The 21,481-nt window shown below is 34.4% G+C and overlaps 1 protein-coding gene across 1 annotated transcript; it reads left to right on the top strand.

Annotated features, from left to right (window-relative positions):
- Positions 1–786: 786 nt before the first annotated feature.
- On the top strand, positions 787–5,411 carry LOC136122901 (keratin-associated protein 19-6-like). Its single transcript, XM_065877009.1, is given in 2 exon segments — positions 787–871; positions 5,320–5,411. Coding segments are annotated over 2 exon segments (177 nt in total).
- Positions 5,412–21,481: the final 16,070 nt, after the last annotated feature.

The following is a 21,481-nucleotide window of genomic DNA, read 5'->3' as shown; positions in this document are numbered from 1 at the left end:
TTATTGAAATTCCATGGGAAAAGTATATACATTGAAAATGGAGGAAAAGGGACACTTTTAGAGTTAATAAAGGAATAAGAAATTGGGAAGAAGACTCATAAGAAATTGAGAGAGAAAGCTAATTGAACATTTGCCATAGAAAATAAGGGAAGAAAGCTTTAAAAGAAGAATGAATGGGTGAGGAGGGCAAATGTCAAGGAAGGTTCAAACAAACCAAATAACTGACAAAAAACAAAATAAAAAACCAAGAAGGTTTTTCTCAGTTTTGTTTTTGTGTTTTTTAATTTGACTATCTGGAAATCACTAATGACTTTGTGACTATGCCCTGACCACCATGGATAAAAGGTCTTGGGTTCTGGGAATGATCAGTAGCTAAGACAATGGAATAAGAGAAGCAATCTGAGGTTATGTAATTATAGGACCACTGGAAGCTATCAACTAGATTAGACAATTTTATCTAGAATACCAGGGCAGTATGGCCTCTGAAGGGGCTATAATCATTTCTCATCTTGGAAACATTCTGTTTTTAGGAATGCAAACTCATTAAAAAATAATTATTATTACTAAAATTCCTTTAACAAAAATTTGGACCCTTTGGTAAGTAAGAAAATAACAATTTAAAGTAATTTTAAGACTTTACATTATTCTGTTATGTGGAAATAATATCACCTGTCATTGTTTACCAATTGCACTGCTGAGGGTATAAAAACATTCAGGGAAGGTAGAGATGGTCATACTCAGGAAATTCCTCTTCAGCACCAAATCAGATCTCTAATACTTGACACCATGAGCTACTATGCCAACTATTGCAAAGGCCTGGGCTTCAGCTGTGGAGGATTTGGTGGCCTGGGCTATGGTCATGGCTGTGGATGCAGCAGCTTCTCCAGACTGGGCCATGGCTGTAGCCATGGAGGATACAGATATGGCTGCTACTGCCCATCATGCTATGGAGGATATAGTTTTTCTGGCTTATACTAAAAACTTGTAGATCCTCAGACTCTTTCTATTCCCATGCTGTTACTCATATCTTTCAGTGATGTGAACATTTTTCTCAAAGTTTAGAAAATATTAATAATTTTTTGGCTTCCTGCTCCAAAGGAACTAGTTTCTTCCTCTGGAAGAACCTGGAATCTTTCTATTGATTTTTATTTAGTCACTAACATCAGCTGTGACCAAGTGTAACCTGTATTTTAAATTTTTAAATGAACATATTTAACTGGCATAGGGAGCATGGCTGTATCAATTCATTTTAGTACATTTCTAACGGGTATATGGGATTTCAATCAGGATGTTACTCTCCTTTTCTTTGAATTGGTGTTTTGACTCAACAATGTTTGATTCAATAATGAATTTGATTCAACAAATGTTCACTTCATGTCTCCATGTCCTGAGCATTGTTTTGAGTCTTGAGGATATGGGAGAATAAGATGGACTAAACTCCTGTATACTTTCATGTGTCCCATCTTTCATTTGTTTCCAGGGTATTTTGTGTGTGATTTCATTTTTATAAAATCATCTGTACACTATTATTTCTATTACTTAAAGAATGATAACATTGCAAACTTTATTCCAATAGTCATCATTTTTACTCTCAGGTTTATTATGGCATGGTAAATCTATGGTGACCAAAGAAAACGTTTTTAAAATAGAACATTAAGCTGATACAAAATAATATTTATAGTAATATGAAAGGTACAAAGGGTGCATTAAAAACATTCCTGTACACAACAATGAATTTTCAAATTTCTAATGTTCTTTATATATAATCAGGTCAATTTTATCTTGAAAGAAATACATTTTATATATATACATATATATGTATACAAGTCTACTCTGCTTCCTTGAAAAGTTAACTGATTTAATTGGGTTTCCTGTTTCCCTACCTATAGAGTGAGGGTCTTACTTCTCAAAAGGTATTTTTTCTCAAAAGTAAGCATTAGGACTGTCTAAATTTAAAACTCCTGGAGTGCATTTACCAGTTTAGTTTCCTGGGGTATACTCTTAGATAATTTGTTTTAATAGATTTGTTTAGATCCTCAGACTTTCTATTAGTCAAAACTTTCTTGGCAAATCACTGTTTTAGATGGTATCCAAGATCTTTTCAATTTCTTATGCTATAGCAATGCTTGATATCACTTTCTACCCTCATCCTCTTCCCATGAACAACATTTTTGTGGTAGCTTTCAGATGCTTTGCATCTCAAAGAGCATGTTTTGTAAAAGCTAGTACAATGACTTGGTACACATGGAAGAAGATCTGGGGAGATCTGATATGACAATTACATTAAAAGACAAAATAATAAACTGAAGTTTCTCATCATGTTGCTCTGGGTAGTTCATGGAGTGTTTATTTCAAACAATTTCTTCATAAAGATGGAAATAAAACTGTTCAGTTTATATTATGTTTTCTTGTTTAAGTGCCTTTTTCTACAAGATGGTTATTTGATGAGCTTTTGGAGGCATTTGTCTGAAACTTAATTTTAACATTCACATGCTTATTGGGGAAACCGGGCTCCTGGTGAATTTGCAAATCACTTACTTTTTTTTTTTTTTTTTTGGTATGTGGGCCTCTCACTTCTGTGGCCTCTCCCGTTTTGGAGCACAGGCGCTCTGGACGCGCAGGCTCAGCGGCCATGGCTCACGGGCCCAGCCGCTCTGCGGGCATGTGGGATCTTCCCGGACCGGGGCACGAACCCGTGTCCCCTGCATCAGCAGGTGGACTCTCAAACACTGCGCCACCAGGGAAGCCCGCAAATCATTCACTTTTAATCTTTTTAGTAAAGTAAAATTGGAAATAAAACTGGCAAAATAATTTCTCATTATTCAACCAGACTTCATGTTACTGCTGATCATTTTCTTTCAAGTATAAAATTAAGGAAATCACCTTTAATAAAATAAACAAGCATTTTCTCTTGACCTTTAGATGCTGAAAAATGTATGCTGTCTCTTAACTTAATAGTTAAGTGTGTCAAATTGTTGTGAAATAAAATTGTACCTTTTTTATTAAGACAGTGAATTTAGATCTAAAAACAAGCTATTCCATGTTTATTCCCTGGATTGGAGAAATATGGAACATTTTTGTTAGTGCCTTTCATAGTAATTGTGGATTGGTGAGATGGACAATTAATATCTCTATTATAGTGCAGGCTTTGAGGTCAGGGTCTATATGAACCCCTTGTATTAATATACTACCCAACACAGAGAGGTGCTTAATTAATATTTGTTAAAAAATATATATATAATAAAATTTTGTGATCCAAATAATTTACTCAATAAGATCTCGAATGACAGAATTAAAGTACTAGCTGAAGAATGAGCAAGGCATTGACAATTGATTTCCAACATCCTGTTTAGAAACCAAATTGTATTTTTAACTGAATATTTTGATTCTTAAAAGTTGATTTTTGATATATTCCCTTCAGATAATTTGAATCAGGAGTGAAGTGATATAAATCAAACTAAAGCCTCTTTGTTTGTTTATATAACTTTAAGAAAACCTTAAGGCTAAGGCCTTTCATAAATGATTATGAAGTTGCAAAATTCTACTTCCAAAAGCAAAATATATTTATAAAAAGAAGAAAATAATATTTCTCAGCAAAAATCAGAGAGCTATTGTTAGGGTCAGAGGAAGATATGCATGTGAAAGTGTTTTCAAATTACTAATTTTTATAAATAAATTATTTTGCAAAAGCCTTTTTGGTGTAGCTTATTCAGAAAAATACATAAATGTTTAAAAAATTTTGTATTAAGTATATCTTTCAAATGAAATTCTGCTACCTTTAAAAATGAAAATTCTGATCTCTAGATTTCCTAGTAGGTCAAAGAGATTTGCTCTTTATCATATGTGTTTCACCTTGGGTTAATCCTGTGTCTGAGAGTTCCTGCAGGAAGTGATATAATTGGTGCCTTTTTAGGACATTTCACATTAGAAGATCAAAAGGTCAAAGATTTGAGGGCTTACTTACAGATGTCTTAGATAGATGAAGCTTTATAATGTTGACATGTCTACCATTTAAGGAAAAAAGGACATTCATTTCATTTGTGAAATAACTGATGCATAATTTAAATTTACATTTTGTAGTTTGAATGTAAAAATGTTTCCTGTTGACCCATCAGCAATAAAACTGTTGTTTGGTATTATCTTTCTAGTATTAATAATTAATATCTACTAAATAATTCAAATCCTGTCTCCTTGATGTTTTTATTATAAGATGAAATTTGGAGCTGTGGTCCAATAAGTAGACAACTATCAGAGGAAACCTAATTATCCTTAATGACACTGATTTTTTTCACTGATTTGTATTTCCTTTGACACAACATATCCAACAAGTCCCAGACAAATACTACATAAAGGTAAATGGACACACCATTCCATTTCCATTTTCCTAAAGTATCTAAACAAGTGTGTTGTGTTAGGATGATTTTTTTGTCATGTTTCCTTTGCTGATGATTTTGTAAACTGAAGATCAAGTGTTAAAAAAGAAATTGTGCAGAAGATGTTAAAAAAAAAATAAAGTAAGAAAAAACAAAAGAAATTGTGCTGAATTCTCATATGACCCCAACAAATCAAGTAAATTGAATGGACATTCAATGCAAAATTCACTGTCAGGCCTTTGGGAAAATACTATTAAGTGTATTGTCAAAAATAATACCACAATTTCTTTTATAAAAAGAGGAGAAACTTGATTATGGCCGAACTTTTAAGCAACTCAATTTTAGTAGGAAAAAAATAAATTGTTCAAACTCTTAATGGAGTAGAGTGAAGTGGAAAAGTGGTATACTTGGGGATTTTGAACAAGCATCACCAACATTCTTTCAATCTTAAAAACTGGAAAATTTGCTCTAGTTTCCTATGATATTGACTTCATCCAGTGAAGAGTGTACCCATTATTTTGAATAGAAATGAGATATGATACCTGGCTAGAGGTTTTTACAGGTATCAGTCATCTTATGTGTAGTCTTTGATGATACTACATTCATTGTCAGCATAGACACAAAGTATTTCATTGGAATCTGTGTCAACAGTCTTAAATTTAGAAGACAAAAGATTAATGAGATTTTATTCATGTCATTGAGCCATGGAATGAGAATTATGCAAGTCTGGTTTTGTTGTCACATCCTTTTCTGAGGTATATAAGAGTCTATGGGCAGATAATAAAATTCATACCTGAAAAACAACATTCATATTACATATCTATATAGATATATAGATATATATATGTATATATATCTCCAACCCTAGCAACTACTATGGTGGCCTGAGCTATGGCTGTGCCTGTGGTGGCTTTAGAGGCTTAGGGCTTAGGATATGGCCTTGGAGACTATGACTATTGTTCTAGTTAGGGAGGCTATAGATACAGCTGTTGCCACCCCTTGTGTTATGAAGGATATCAATTCTCTGGCTTCTATTGAAAAAGAAAAAAGATTGGTACTTTGGAACTTTAGAATCCTAATACAACCCTACTGTTTGTTCTTCTTTCAAGTCTTTCTCTTTCCATCAAAATTCAGATGCTGGTCTGACCACCTGAGGTAACTCAGAGTTCAGCAAGAAGGGAGAACACTGATTTGACAAAGATTTTCCTAGACTGTTTATAATATGTGACTGTGTTTTATTTTTCTTTCTCATAAGCCATAATAGGATAATGGTGAGAGAGATTATTGGTCTTCATTTACCTGAAGATTTATATGGAATTAGTTGAAAGATGATTGAACTAAAGGAAAACCAAAGACTGAAGGGAAGCCCTTTACAGGTGCTTTTGAGATTAAGCTGCTCTGAACCATAACATGAGCTCGATAAATATCTGTTGCATAAAAGAAATGATTAGTGAGAAAGGGGGAGATAATTAAAATGTCTGACCTACTATGTGTGAGATATTTTGCAAGGTGTTTTATATATTTTTTATTGTTTGATTTTCATAATACTTCAAAAAATAGGAAGTGAAGTATAAAAAGTTTCTTTTTAAAAGTATAAAAAATCTTCAAACAACTTTAAAAAGTAGCTAGAATATTGGGAAAAATACAGATCTGTGAGCAAAGAGACTTGGATTTATATCCTCTCTTTACTACTGACTAATTGTATGATATAAGGCAAGTTTCTTAACTTTTTTGATATATTTTTAATTATTCAAATCTGATGATCATTTTTATTCTAAAATTCTGTTTCAAAATAAACCTACCCTACACTACACACACATGCATGCAAGCAAATTAGTATATTATGGTGCATAAGACACAGTAGGTGATTGTATTAATTTCCTAGGACTGCTGTAAAAAGTACCAGTGCTTGGGTGTCTTAAAACAAGAGAAATTTATTTTTTCACAGTTTTGGAGGCTAGAAATCCAAAATCAAGGTGTCAGCAAGACCACACTCCCTCTGAAACCTGCAGGAGAATCATTTCTTGCCTCTTCCTAGTTTCTGGTGATGTGCTAGCAGCTGTTGGTGTCCCTTGTTTGCATCTGTATAGCTCCAGTCTCTCCCTGCATCATCACATGGTGCTCTCCCTCTGTGTTTCTACATCTTCTTCTATAAATGTCTGTCTCTGTGTCCAAATTTCCCCTTCTAATCGGGACAACAGTCATTACATAATAGCATTGAATTAGGGCCCACCCTAATGATCTTGACTTCATCTCAAGATGGTTAAGTCTGCAAAAGACCCAATTTTCAAATAAAGTCACTTCCACAGGTATGAAGGGACAGGTTACATCTTGAATATATCTTTGGGTGGGGGGCAAAGTTTAACCAAGAATAGTGATCAATATTCTGTTTAACATTATTTTATTTAGATCATGTAATTAATAGGTGATTGAATAGAAACAGATAATTCAACATAAGACTTTTGATTTCAGTCTTAAAATTCTTTCCACAATTCTAAGCATCTCTTCCTATAACTGAAAGACATTTAAGAAGAGAAAATGATGACTTTGATTTAGAATAGGGTGTGTTTAAACTGACAATTAGACAGCCATTTATAACTGCCCATTAGAGAGCTTGTGGTTTAATTTATAGCCTCTCATAAGTATGTACAGTGAAACAGCCTCATCAGCAAAAGCAGAGGTATTAGCCCAAGGCAGCTTATAATTGATTTCAGAGAACGGGTTTGTGATTTTTCACCAGTTGTTCAAATTAATGATGTAAATCAAGATCGTTCCCCAAATTTTCATTGCCAAAAAGTTTTCAGCTTTTTTAGATTATGTATGCTTTTCTCCACATCTTTCTTCACCTACCCTATGTAGACAATCTTATCAAACTAAATCCTTAGCTCCTAACATCATGAGCTACAATATAAATTACTAAGGAGTTCTGGGTTATGAGTGTAGAGATGGATGTGGCAGCTTCTGTAGACTGGTATATGGATGTGCCTCTGTGTATGGTGGCTATCATACAATTTGTTGTTTGTTCTCTGGCTTCTACAGAATTACTGTCATTATTATCTGATAACTGGTTACCAGAAGCAGACTTGACAGAGTAAACTGCAGACTACAAGGTCACCATTAGCCTGATAGATTCAAATTCTGGCCCACTGCTCCCTAACTCTGTGAACTTGAGCAAGTTAATCTCTATATGCTTTCATTTTCCCCTCTGCAAATTGTGTCCAGTGCCTGTCTCATATGGTTTTGACAGTTAACTAGAGGTGGCTCCTAATCATGGAATTGTGATGTTTAGTTGAGCTGTTTATTTTAAATAAAAATGTGATGTTTATAGGACTTAGCAATAAATGACCATTATGTTTCATTTCTTTAATAAGAAAGACACTTAGTTTAAAAAAATTGTAAGCAAACATGGCTTTTGCTTACATTCATTTATTTCAACAGATTATTTTCATTTTTTTTTTTTTTTTAAATTTTATTTATTTATTTTTGGCTGCGTTGGGTCTTCGTTTCTGTCCGAGGGCTTTCTCTAGTTGTGGCAAGCGGGGGCCACTCTTCATCGCGGTGCGCGGGCCTCTCACTATCACGGCCTCTCTTGTTGCGGAGCACAGGCTCCAGATGCGCAGGCTCAGTAGTTGTGGCTCACGGGCCCAGTTGCTCTGCGGCATGTGGGATCTTCCCAGACCGGGGCTCGAACCCGTGTCCCCTGCATTGTCAGGCAGGTTCTCAACCACTGCGCCACCAGGGAAGCCCTATTTTCATTTTTTTACTCCTGCCAAAATGAGCTACTAAGAGCAATTATGGTGGTCTCTTGGGCTATGGCTGTGGATATGAAAGCTTAGAGACCTGGACCATTCTTTTGCTGGCTACAGCTATAGCTCTGGGTGAATGTGACTATAACTGCTGCTGCCAACCTTGTAAGATAGAATTGTTAGGTTAACAGCTTCTATTGAAGGGCCACTATATAATAAATGTGATATTTTAAGTGAGTATCTAACTTCAGTTTGTATCCAAGAATCAGTCAAATGGCTCAACAGAAAATAGAGACAGGTGGTTTGAAAGTGTGAATGTGGATTTTCAAAGATTGTTTTTTTATTTTTTATAAATTTATTTATTTAATTTATTTATTTTTGGCTGCATTGGGTCTTTGATGCTGCTCATGGGCTTTCTCTAGTTGTGGTGAGTGGGGCTTACTCTTCATTGCAGTGTGCAGGCTTCTCATTGTGGTGGCTTCTCTTGTGGAGCACAGGCTCTAGGCATGTGGACTTCAGTAGTTGTGGCATGTGGGCTAAGTAGTTGTGGCTTTCGGGCTCTAGAGTGCAGGTTCAGTTGTTATGGAGCACGGGCTTAGTTGATCTGTGGCATGTGGGATCTTCCCAGACCAGAGATCCAACCTGTGTCCCCTGCATTGGCAGGTGGATTCTTAACCACTACACCACCAGGGAAGCCCCAGATTATTTATTTTGGAAGAAATATATTAGTGTCCTGTGAGTCCACTTCTGGAAGGGAAATAGGGTATTCTCTCTCCCTTACTTGAATGAGCAGGATATTAAAACCACTTATAATGCACTATATTATTTTTCTTCAGTTATGTGCACAATAGATAAAGGTCTGACACTTATCTGTGGACTAACTCTAATGGGTAAGAGATTTCTGATTTTAGTCTGGCTCCTCTGATAATGTGACTAAAGGAAAGGAGGCTACTTTTGCATCAAGCAATAATACTGGAAACCATCAGGAAAAGAATACATGTGTAATTTATAAAATCCAAGTAAGAACTCATTGATGGAACCAACGTGGAACCACTTTTTGCTGCAGCCAAGAGTACCATTTGGCATGCAATATTAGACTCTAATGTCATATTAATAGTGGTTTTATAAATACATACTGATTTATATACTTCTGCATAAGTTTTTCCTTTGAGGTACTAAATAGATATGTAGCTAGTGTGTTTGATTTTTTTCTGTAATCATAATTTTTCTACAATTTTGGAATGCTTTCAGCGATGAAGCTATGTTTTTCTAGTGAGGGTAAATTTGGTGTTTAAAAATATTTACAACTAACTTAGGTACACAAATATTCATAGCAGCTTTATTTTTGGTTGCCCAATGATGGAACAACCTAAATATCCTTCAAATGGTGAATAAACTGTGACACATACATGCAATGGAATTCTACTTACAGTAAAAAGAAAAGATTCAATAAATTGCACAAACCTCAAAGTCATAATTTTGGATGAGAAAAGCAAATCTTAAGAAATTGCATAGCATACGAGTCCTCTTATTTGAGATTCTCTAAATGTAAAAGCTATAGTGATAATAAACAGAGTAGTTGTTGACAAGGAATATGGTCAGGAAGATGATGTCACTATAAAGCTATAGTACAAGGGAGTTTTGAGAGTAATGGAGCTGTTCTGTATCTTTATTGTGGTTGTGGTTATACAAATATGTACATGTACAAAGACTCAGATCTACACACCAAAATAAAACAAAATACTTTTAATATATGATAATTTAATGAAAGTTAAATTAAAAATAATTAAATTTTTAGTCTCCTGATTTTAGTTTAGAGATGTAGAAGGTTAGAAAGTGAGAAACTATGAAAACCAAAGTTTTCTTGACCTATTAGAGACTAAAGTTGTAAGTCAAATGACCATCCTGAAATTTAGAGATAGGTGCCTTTGGAGAGAAACAAGCTCCAAGAATTTTCATCCCTTGGGAAGATACCACAGGATGCATTTAAGTCAGTAGAAGATTAAATCAGATGTTTTGACTAAGGTCAAGTGTGGGCTAGGTTGAGAGTATGAAGTTTGGGATGTCACATTCATAGGGGGTTCAAACAATGTTGCTTGTTTTTCTTTCAGGAATTTCATGATAATTACAGAGAACTATGGAGAATCCATAGAAAGGATTCTCCCTTCCTCCTCCTGCTCCCCCTCCCTATGGTGTTGCCTGGGGAAGGGGGAACAGCAGATGAATAAAAGGCTTAACCTGTAGGTAGAAGAACAAGGAGGTTTATACTCTGAGCACACTAGTGGAACATCATTGTAACCAGAAGAACATGAAGACATCGCCAAAATCTTACCCCCAAACTTTTTTTTTTAAATCACCCCTAGGTAAAAGAGAAAATCCTCAATCTTCAAGGGGAGGTACTTCAAACCCATAGCTAAAGGACATTTGTGGATAACCACTGCATGCAGGAGAAAAGAATGGAAACAATTAAAAAAAGAAGCTTCACATCTAAAGAAGGATAAAACTCTTCTGAAGGCCACACCCTTGAAACTCCAAAATCTGTCAGTAATTAAAACATCAGTCTCACTCTTTTTCATCACTCCCACAGCCACACTAACAAAACTTGAGTACAAATAACAGTGGAATACAGCTGAAAGAAATGAAAGAAACAGATACTCTAAAGACCAGCACACATGGAATACACAAGTCCAAATGTTGGCACAAATAGAAGGAATTTGAAGTCTCTGGTGCCATTATCAATAACAAATATTCACTCTGGTTACTAGAGCAACAAAAAATATGTTCAAACACAGGTCTAAACTGGCCTATATTAACACAAATCTACGCGTTAAAGGCCTTAAAGGAAACAAGTTTATCTCCAAGAATCCTACATTTACCACAGTATCTTCAATCCTGTGCAATATGTCCAGCTTTTGGTAAAAAGCTACTAGGCATACCAAAGGGAAAGAAAAATTACAATCTTGAAAGAGAAAGCAATCATCAGAACAAGACACAGTTATCACACAGGTGTGGAAATTATCAGAGAGGAAATATAAAGTAAGGATTAATATGTAAAAGGAAGTAATGGAAAAGGTGGACAAAATGCAAGATCAGAGAGGTACTTTCAGTATGGAAATAGAAAATATAAGAATCAAATGGAAATGCTAGAAATAAAAAATATACAACAGAAATGAAGACTACCTTTGACATACTTGTAAGCAGACTCAACACAGCTGAGGAAAGAATCAATGAGCTAGAAGAGAATGTAACCAAATCTAAAAATACTGAACTGCACATAGAAAAAAGGTAAAAAAGAAAAAAAAAGAATAGAGACTCTAAGACCTGTGGGGCAATATTAAATGGTGTAACACGCACATAACTGGAAACCCAGAAGAAGAGAGAATGAGGCAAAAGAAATATTTGATAAAATAATGGATGAGACATTTTCAAAGTTAGTCACAGACACTGAACCTCAGATCCAAGAAGCTTAAAGAATAGAATGCCAAGCAAAATAAATACTAAACCAAACTAAACCAAACAAAACCCCCAGTGTATCAAGGCATAGCATACTCAAACAAATGAAAAGTAGAGAGAGAAAGAGAGAGACAGAAAGAGAGACAAACTATACCTTAGAAGCACCCTGGGAGAGGGGTGGTTATTTACACAGCAATAGGATAAGAATTACAGCCTATTTCTCATCAGTAACCACACAAGCAAGAAAATTAATTGAAATATTTAAAATGTTGAAAGTAAAATAAAACTATCAACCCAGAAATGTATGTCTTTTTAAAGCAAAAATATACTTTAAAAATGAAGGAGAAATAAAGACGTTCTAAAAATCAGACAAACAAAAACAAAACTAAAATAACAACAACAAAAACTGAGGAAAGTCAAGAATTTTTCAAAGAAGATTTCCATGCAGAAGGAATATGAGTTAGGTGAGAAACTTGGAACCACACACACAAAAACTAACAGTGTAAAAATGTAACAAATAAAGGTAAAAAAGTATTTTAATTTTTTTTTCTTATTTTTATTTTCTATTAAAGATAACTGACTAAAGCAAAGATGATAACAATGCATTGTATATTTATAGCTTTTGTAAAAGTAAGATATATGACAATGACATGAAGATGGAAGGGAGGAATTGGGAGTATCTGTTGTAGGGACTTATACATTATATGTGAAGCAGTATATATTATTTGAATGTGGATTCAGATTACTGACACATGAATATTGTAAACTCTAGAAAGATTAATAAGTAGACTTTTCAAAAAGCACAAATTACAAATCAATAGATGAGATAAAACCTACTCAAAAATAATACTCAATAAAAACCAGAGAGAACAGAATAAGAGGAAACAAGTAACAAAGAAAAAAAAATGCAATCACCATAAAATAGGTAAAAAATTGGCAGATTGAGATCAAACTATATTAAAAGTTCTTTAAATAAGAATTGTCTAATCATACCAGTTTACAAACAAAGATTGTCACAGTAGATGAAAAAAGCAAGATCTTACCATGTACTGTGAACAAAAAGCCCAATTTAAATATGGAGACTTACATAAGTTAAAAATAAAGTTGTGGAGAAAGCACAGCAAATTTATAAGAGATGGAGAAGAACATTACATAATGAAGAATGGGTCACTTCAAAATTAGAAACAGACAAATGCATAATTTTAGCTGGAGGCTTCAACATTCCTGTCTCCATAATTGACAGATCACATAAGCAGAAAATCAGTAAGGATATAGAGATATTCACTACCAACCAACTTAACCTAATATTTATATAACACTATACCCAGTTTCTTTATGTGTGCATGGTATGTTCACCAACAAAAAAATGTGTTAGGCCATGAAACAAACCTTAAGACATTTAAAAGAATATAAATCATATAAAATATGTTCTCAAACCCTAAGAGAATCAAGCAGAAACCAAAACAAAGAAATAACTAGAAAATCAACAAATACATTTAAATTAAACAATACACTTCTAAATAACCCATGGGTTAGAGAGGAAGTCTCAAAGTAAATTAAACATATTTTGAAATAAACAAAAGTGGAAATACAATATACCAAAATTTTGGAAAACAGCTATTGTAATACTTAGAGGGCAGTTTTTACCATTAAATGAATATTTTAGAAATGAAGAAAGCTCTAAAATGAGAAATCAATGTTTTCACTTTAGGAAACTATAGAAAAATGGGAAATTTACCCCAAACAGGCAGAAGGAAGGAAGTGATAAAAATCTGAGCAGAAATCTGTGAAACTGAAAACAGAAATACAATAGAGAAAATCAATGAAACAAAAATCTGGTACACTGAAAACATAAAGTAAACTGATAAATATCTAGGCATGCTAAACAAGGGAGGAGAAAGAGGGAGAAGACACAAATACAAAAATGAGAAATGAAAGATGAGAAATCACTACTGATCTCACAGATATTAAAAGGGAAGGAGGACAGAGCACATTCCAACTCATTTTATAAGGCCAGCATTTCCCTGATGTCAAAACTGAAGAGAGAGTACAATACGAGAAAACTAAATAACAATTCACATAAAACTAGATGAAAAAATCCTCAACAAATATTAGCAATCCATCAGTCTATAAAAATAATAATATCCCGGGGCTTTCCTCCTGGCACTGTGGTTGAGAATCTGCCTGCTAATGCAGGGGACATGGGTTCGAGCCCTGGTCTGGGAGGATCCCACATGCCACGGAGCAACTAGGCTCGTGAGCCACAACTACTAAGCCTGTGTGTCTGGAGCCTGTGCTCCGCAACAAGAGAGGCCGCGATAGTGAGAGGCCTGCACACCATGATGAAGAGTGGCTCCCGCTTGCTACAACTAGAGAAAGCCCTCGTACAGAAACGAAGACCCAACACAACAAAAATAAATAAATAAATTACAAAATAATAATATCCCATGACAAATCCCAAGAATGCAAAGTTGGTTCAATATTTATAAGTTAATGAAAGCCATATTAGCAGGCAAAAGAAGGGGGGAAAACCCTCATGATCATTTTTATTGATACAGAAAATATTTTTACAAAATTCTGCATACATTAATAAAAAAGACTCAGTGAATTAGGAAGGAGACAGTTTCACCTTGAAAAATGTATCTATAAAAATCCTGATTAAAATCATACTTGATGGTGAAAGACTGAATGTTTTCTTCCTAAGATTAAGAACAAGGAAAAATGTCCAGTTTCAGTACCCATATTAGATATCAAACAGGAAGACTTAGTCAGTAAAATATGGCAGATGAAATAAAAGTCATATGTGTTAGAAAAAAGTAATAAAACTGTCCCTGTTCATATATTTCATAATTGTGTATGCTGAAAATCCTAAAGCATCTACAAAACAACTTCAGAATTAATAAGTTAGTGTAGAAAGATCACATAGATTTCAACGAGTGTAGAAAGATCATATAGATTGCAATGGTTAAACAAAAGCAAATAACTAAAGGAATCGTTATACTATAAATAAGTTATCCTATAAATAAATTAGATATTATATTTCCCCAGGTCTTTTTCATCAGTTGTGCAGTACATCCAATTAAAAATACACTAACATACAAAGAAGTGAATTTGTTAAAAAAAAAAACCCAAAAAACAAAAAATCTACCTAGCTCATAAACTACCTTAAACTAGGAATGAGGAAAATTTTTAGAGATGTGGCTTGAGCTTATACTTTAGTGGCTCTATGAAAGTGGATCCAATGTCTCACTTTTTTCTAATTGGCTAAATTTTGAAGGTGAGGTGAGGGCAATTGAAGTGTAGGGGACTCGCTACTTCACTTTCTACTATTTCCAATAGAGAAGAGCCTTGTGCCAGCATAGTACAACAGCAGCAAAAGTACAAAAAGAGCAGGATTATGTCCCAAGGTAAGAGTAAAGAATAACCCCAGATTCCCCAAGAACCTCAGAGTAATACAGGACTCTGTCCAAAAGCTCCTGGACCTCGAGGAAAACAACAAACACAAAAACAAACAAAAACAAATTTAATTTGAAGTTCATATTACCAACCAGCTGCCATGTCAATTACCCTGGTGGCCTTGGCTATAGCCTTAATGTCGTTGGAAACCTACGATGTAGCTGCGGTAATGACTCTGGCTATATTGATTATGGTAGATTCATCTAGTGCTGCTATGGTCCCTCTTTTTAGAGAATATATTTGCCCTCTGGAGTCCACTAAAAAATCTTTCAATCACTAAAATTTTAGAAACTTTCTATCACTCTAACTGGGGAACTTCTTTTTTTTTCTTTCTGTCTTCAAAGTCAGGCACATTTTTAACCTTATTAACTGCAAAGGCTACTAATGTCACACACCATTGTGGAAGGCCCTTTGAAGAAATCAGAGCAAAAAGACACTCCTCTCAGAAGAATGTCATCAAAGAAGCTGGATTTACTTTCAGAATGGCTACACTTTGGAACTGTTGCTACTTCATTGATCTCCATGTGACAGCTCTATGCCTGTTTCCCAATAAAGTTTCTTCATTGGCATTGCAATGTTGCTTTCATTTTTATTTGTTTCTTTTAAAGAATTTTGTATACATACAAGTATGGGGTTTTCTTTGCAAAACCTAAGTATAATTTTCTGAAACATACATTTATATGTTAATATTTATGTCTATAGATATGATTTTTTATTATTAATATTTCTCTAAAAATTATGCTCACAGAAAGGTTTAAAATGAACATTTATTCTATAATATCTTGCTCAGAATGATGCTCTCTATCTGATTTGACATCCAAGAGAATCGACAAACAAATATTCCTCATATCCTCTGAAATTTTGCCCTCTCATCCCACAACTATAAAGTTTAGTTTATCATTTTCCAGTCTTAGTATAATTATAGTATGACTATTAATCTTCATTGCTATATAGGAGAGGGGTCTTCCTTTGTGAAACATTTTCTCCTTGACTTACCTACATCTCCTAAAGGGAGACATCTTCTTTGTGTTCTGTGGTTTTGAGTGGTATTTGTCATTCTAGGAGTTGAAAGTAGTTTCACTTGTTGAACCCTGCCTAAGATACTCTTTCTATGCCACTACAATAAGTAGAGAGCTATTTTGCCTTTATTGAAACTTTTTCTTATTCATACATTTGGATTTAGATGCTGAATCAATTTTCTGCTTATTTTTTACCCCTGGTATTTACCTCTCGATATATCCTTGACAGATTTCTGATATGCTCTGGTCCCTATATTCAACTTTCAACTGCTTTTGTTTTCTATTTCCCACTTTAGGGATTTATGTAACTAACCTTATTTTTTAAACAATTCATTTCCCCATTACAACCATAAAATATGAACCGCATCAAATTTCTACTGTACATCATCCTTGTTCTCACTTCTACTTTTACCACAAGAGTATCCACTTACCTACATCCTTATATCCCTTGCCTTACTTTTCCAGTTGTATCAGTGTTTTGAAACTCCAACACTTGCTGAAATCCAACTCTTTGCCTACTCTGCTTGCTCATATTCAGAGGATTTGGGCTAGAGAAATACAGCCTTATTGAAGTGTCTTATGTTAAATTGATTATATTAAATCTTATTTAGGCATTCTGCCTTCCCCAGAAATTCTTCCCTATTTTCCTATTAAATTCACTCTCCCACTCTCTAAAATAATTATTTCATTCCTTATCTTTTTTCAAACTTCTGACACAACCTGCCTTACTCCTCATCCAATTATGACTTGTTTCAAATGTCACAAAAAATTAGGAACAACAGAGATTTAAACATCTATCTATCATCGTTGCATTTGTTTCTTATTTCTGCTGTAGCAGATTCTCACAAATTTGGTGGTTTAAAACAATGCAAATTATTATCTTGCAGTTTCTGTAGGTCAAAAGTGCAGGTACAGAGTAGCTCAGGTGTCTATCTGTATAGAGTCTTACAAGGCAGAAATGCATTCATTTCTGGAAATTCTGGGGATAAATTTGCTTCAAAACTCCTGGTTGTTGGCAGAATTCAGTTCCATGTGGTTATAGGGTTTAAATGCCCATTTCATTTCTCAGCCTCTAGAAGCTGCAGGTGTTCCTTAGCTCACAGATTCCATTCCTCCATTTGAAAAACTAGAAATGGCAGATCAAATCCTCTTCAGAAGTCTAATACTTGAGCTCCATTTCTGACCTGCCTCTTCTGCCTTTCTCTTTTGATATATCTCTCTGATTTCTCTGCCTTTCTCTCCTGCTTTTAAAAGTTCATGTGGCAGAGTAATATTCCATTGTATATATATACCACATCTTCTTTATCCATTCATCTGTTGATAGACATTTAAGTTGCTTCCATGTCCTGGCTATTGTAAATAGTGCTGCAATGAACATTGGTATTGCTCAGCCATAACAAAGAATGAAATAATGCCCTTTGTAGCAACATGGATGGACCTAGAGATTATCATCCTAAGTGAAGTAAGCCAGACAGAGAAAAACAAATATCATATGATATCATATATGTGGAATCTAAAAAAAAATGATAGAAATGAACTTATTTACAAAACAGAAACAGACTCGCAGACATCAAAAACAAACTTATGGTTACAGAAGGGGAAAGAGGGTTGGCGAGGGACAAATTAAGAAGTTGGAATTAACATATACACACTACTTTATATAAAATAGATAACCAACAAAGATCGACTGTATAGCACAGGGAACTGTACTCAATACTTTGTAATAACCTATGAGGGAAAAGAATCTGAATTACTCTGCTGTAACACCTGAAACTAGCACAATATTATAAATCAACTATACTTCAATTAAAAAAATACTGTCTCAGTGCTGAAAAAAATTTGTTTCCATAAAAAAAAAATAGTTCATGTGATTACATTGGGCTCACCCAGATAATCCAGCATAATATCCCTATTCTAAGGTCAGCTGATTAATAACTAATTATATCTGCAAAGGGAATTCCCTGGTGGTCCAGTAGTTAGGATTCCGCTTCCACTGCTGGGGCCAGGGTTTGACCCCTGGTCAGGGAACTAAGATCCTGCAAGCCACGGTGTGGCCATAAAAAAACAAAACATTATATCTGCAAAGTCCTTTCACAGCAGTACCTAGAATCATCTTCGATTAAATAACCAGGAGAGAGAAAACACTTATGGTATGTCTTTAGAATTCTGTCCTCCTCAATCATTTCTCAACATATAATCTACCTTCTACATACTACAGTGCATGGACAAGCTTAACCTGTCTAAAAGCTATTCTTCCACTTGCGCAGTGGATGCCAAGTCTCCTTTGCTGGATTCTTTTTCTGTTTCCAAACTTTACATGCTGTAAGTCCCCAGGGCTGAACTCTTAACTACTCTCTCCAATTATCCCATGCAGTATCATGCTGTAAACACCGTTTTAATAATTGTCTCTCCAGTTTATATCTTCTCTCCTAACCTCTTCCTTGTAGCTTGATGTTACATATCCTACTATCTATTCAACATTTTAAAGACATCTCATACATGCACATCATAACTCTTGATATTTTAACATTCTTCCCCCATCTAGGCTTCCCTTTAAATATAATATCACAGACATCCAACAAATTCTTAAGTCTCAAACCAAGAATGTTACCCTTTATTCCTTTTTTATTTCTACTCATCATCTAAATCCTACCCGCCAGCAAGCCCTTATAGAGTCTACTACTATCTCTTGCCTGAATTACTGCAATAACCTTGGACTCTTAGCTTCCACTCTTGAGCTCTTACAATTCATGCACCACACAGTAAGTAGCAAGATGTCAATCGAATCACCTTCTGCTCTTAATTAAACATCTTCGATAGCTTTCCATTACACCTAACATTCCATTAAAAATCATTATCAAGCCTCAGAATGCCCTGGATAATCTAACCCCTGCTTAACTTTCTGACTTTATCTCCCCACACCCTCTCTTTTATTAGCTGTAATCTAGCCACAATAGCTTTCTCACTGCTTCATTATGCAAAAATAATTCCCACCTTAGAACATTTAGATGGGAATTTCCTTCAGCCTAGCTTGTTCTTTGACTTATACACTTAACAAATGTATCGCCTTTACTTCATCCTTGTGTCCAAATATCTCTTCAAAGGGACTTTTCTTGATCATCTCATGTTAGTGGCATTTCCCCCTATGCTGCCACTCTGTATATAATTACTTTCTTTATACACATTATCTCTATTACATAATGCATTTTTTTGCCTTCTCCCTGGAATGTAATCCTAATGAGGACAGGCATTCTTTTTTTTAAGCTTTGTCTTTTAATATAGAACATTGGTATAAAGGGAGGTTTAAATAAATAATTATTGGAAAACTGATGGAATCCAGTTGGGATCCTGTCATGTCACTAAGTTGTTAATTCTCAACTCTTGTTACATTCTAGAATCTTCTGGGAGCTTTTAAAAATATTGATGCTTTGACCTTATTCCAATTCAATAAGAATTTCTGGATATGGGGTTGGCCACTCCCACTCATGAGAGAATATAAAAAGCACCGTGTAGACGGTGGAATTATCAGCTTCTATAAATCTACTATGATAGCCTGAGCCCTGTCTCTCTCTGTCTCTGCCCCTAACTATGGATTGATGGCCATCGTGGATATGGCTTCAGCTTCCACTGTTCCTCTTTTTTTGAAAGATATTTTTCCTTTCTATTCTGCTGAAAAACTTATATTAAGAAGATCAGATCTTTTATATCATTAGCACAATATTATTTATTCTACTGAGTTCTTCAATCTTTTTAATGTTATTTTCATTTTGGACTTATTTAATTTTAACTATTTTATTTGGAGCCCACGTTTGGCCACAAAAGGTAGAAACTCAACAAAAAAAAAAATACCTTGGAAATAGCTTCCATATAAAGGACTGATTTCTCTCATTATTATGGCTCACTAACATGGTACTAACTTCCTTATTTATGATAATAATCCTGATCATATTTCCTATAAGCTTATTTTGTTACCATTGCAAATTTGGTTTCTTGTCCATGCATTAAGATGAACATGTTTTATGTAAGTTTTGAAACATCTAAGCAACATATTTTCATATTGAGCAATTATTTTTCCTCCAGGATTAATTTTCTTAGGAAGAATTCTTTAGAAATTTTTCTCAGAGTAAGTTAGCTAAGACACTTGCTTGAAAGAGAGCTTGTGCTCCTCACACCCTTGACAGGTATTCTAATTTTAGGTATGTGGCTTGGAAAATGCCTTAAAACTTGAATGTAGTTACTTTGCTTGACTTTCACTACTGTAACTTAGATCTTCATAATTTCTCCTTCCTTTCCATAAATTACACAGAACTGCAGACTCTGGTACTAATGCTAAGAAAACATTGTTATATAATTTGTTATTTTGGCCACTTAAACTAACACAGATTTTTCACTGGTCTTATCACTTTATGAAGAGTCCTGCCCTCACTATCTTGTCATAATTTTTGTAATTTTGTTGGGAATAATTGTCATCAAGTAAGGTCAAATTCATTGCAGCTGTATACAACTAGAGAAAATCCATATAAATGTTGCTTTCCCCCTTAGCTTCTAATTATTGAAAAATCATTTATTTAATTAAATCATTAACAACTAAGTCTTTCAGAAAAAAAAATATTATCAACATAGAGATAAGAAAACAGAAATAGGGTAAGTATTTTCTAAAAGTCAGCTAACAATGGTACAGCAGTAGCAAGAATTAGAAAGAATATGCAATGAGGAATGTCAATTATGAAAAGCATTAAATAAAATAAATTGTAATAAAATTTAAACCAAGCTAAAAGTCATAAAGCAGCTAAATATTTTTGTTCATTTTTCTTGAGAAATTAATAAAAAACAACAGGGTAATGCTGGCTACTCTTTTCAAGATTGAATTGTAGACATCCCTCTGTAGATGGTGTCCTTTGAACTCAGAAGGTGCATCTTTTTTTTTTTTAACATCTTTATTGGAGTATAATTGCTTTACAATGGTGTGTTAGTTTCTGCTTTATAACAAAGTGAATCAGCTATACATATACATATATCCCCATATCTCCTCCCTCTTGTGTCTCCCTCCCACCCTCCCTATCCCACCCCTCTAGGTTGTCACAAAGCACCAAGCTGACCTCCCTGTGCTATGTGGCTCCTTCCCACTAGCTATCTATTTTACATTTGGTAGTGCATATTTGTTCATGCCACTCTCTCACTTCATCCCAGCTTATCCTTCCCCCTCCCCGTGTCCTCAAGTCAATTCTCTACGTCTGCATCTTTATTCCTGTCCTGCCCCTAGGTTCTTCAGAACCTTTTTTTTTTTTTTTTTTGATTCCATATATATATGTTAGCATACGGTATTTGTTTTTCTCTTTCTGAATTACTTCACTCTGTATGACAGGTCTTAGGTCAATCCATCTCACTGCAAATGACTCAATTTCATTTCTTTTTATGGCTGAGTAATATTCCA

The sequence above is a fragment of the Phocoena phocoena genome, chromosome 4 (genome assembly GCF_963924675.1).
Source record: "Phocoena phocoena chromosome 4, mPhoPho1.1, whole genome shotgun sequence".
NCBI classification, from domain to species: Eukaryota; Metazoa; Chordata; class Mammalia; order Artiodactyla; family Phocoenidae; genus Phocoena; species Phocoena phocoena.
Note: the sequence above shows the minus strand (reverse complement) of the source record. Positions and strands in the feature narration are given on the sequence as shown.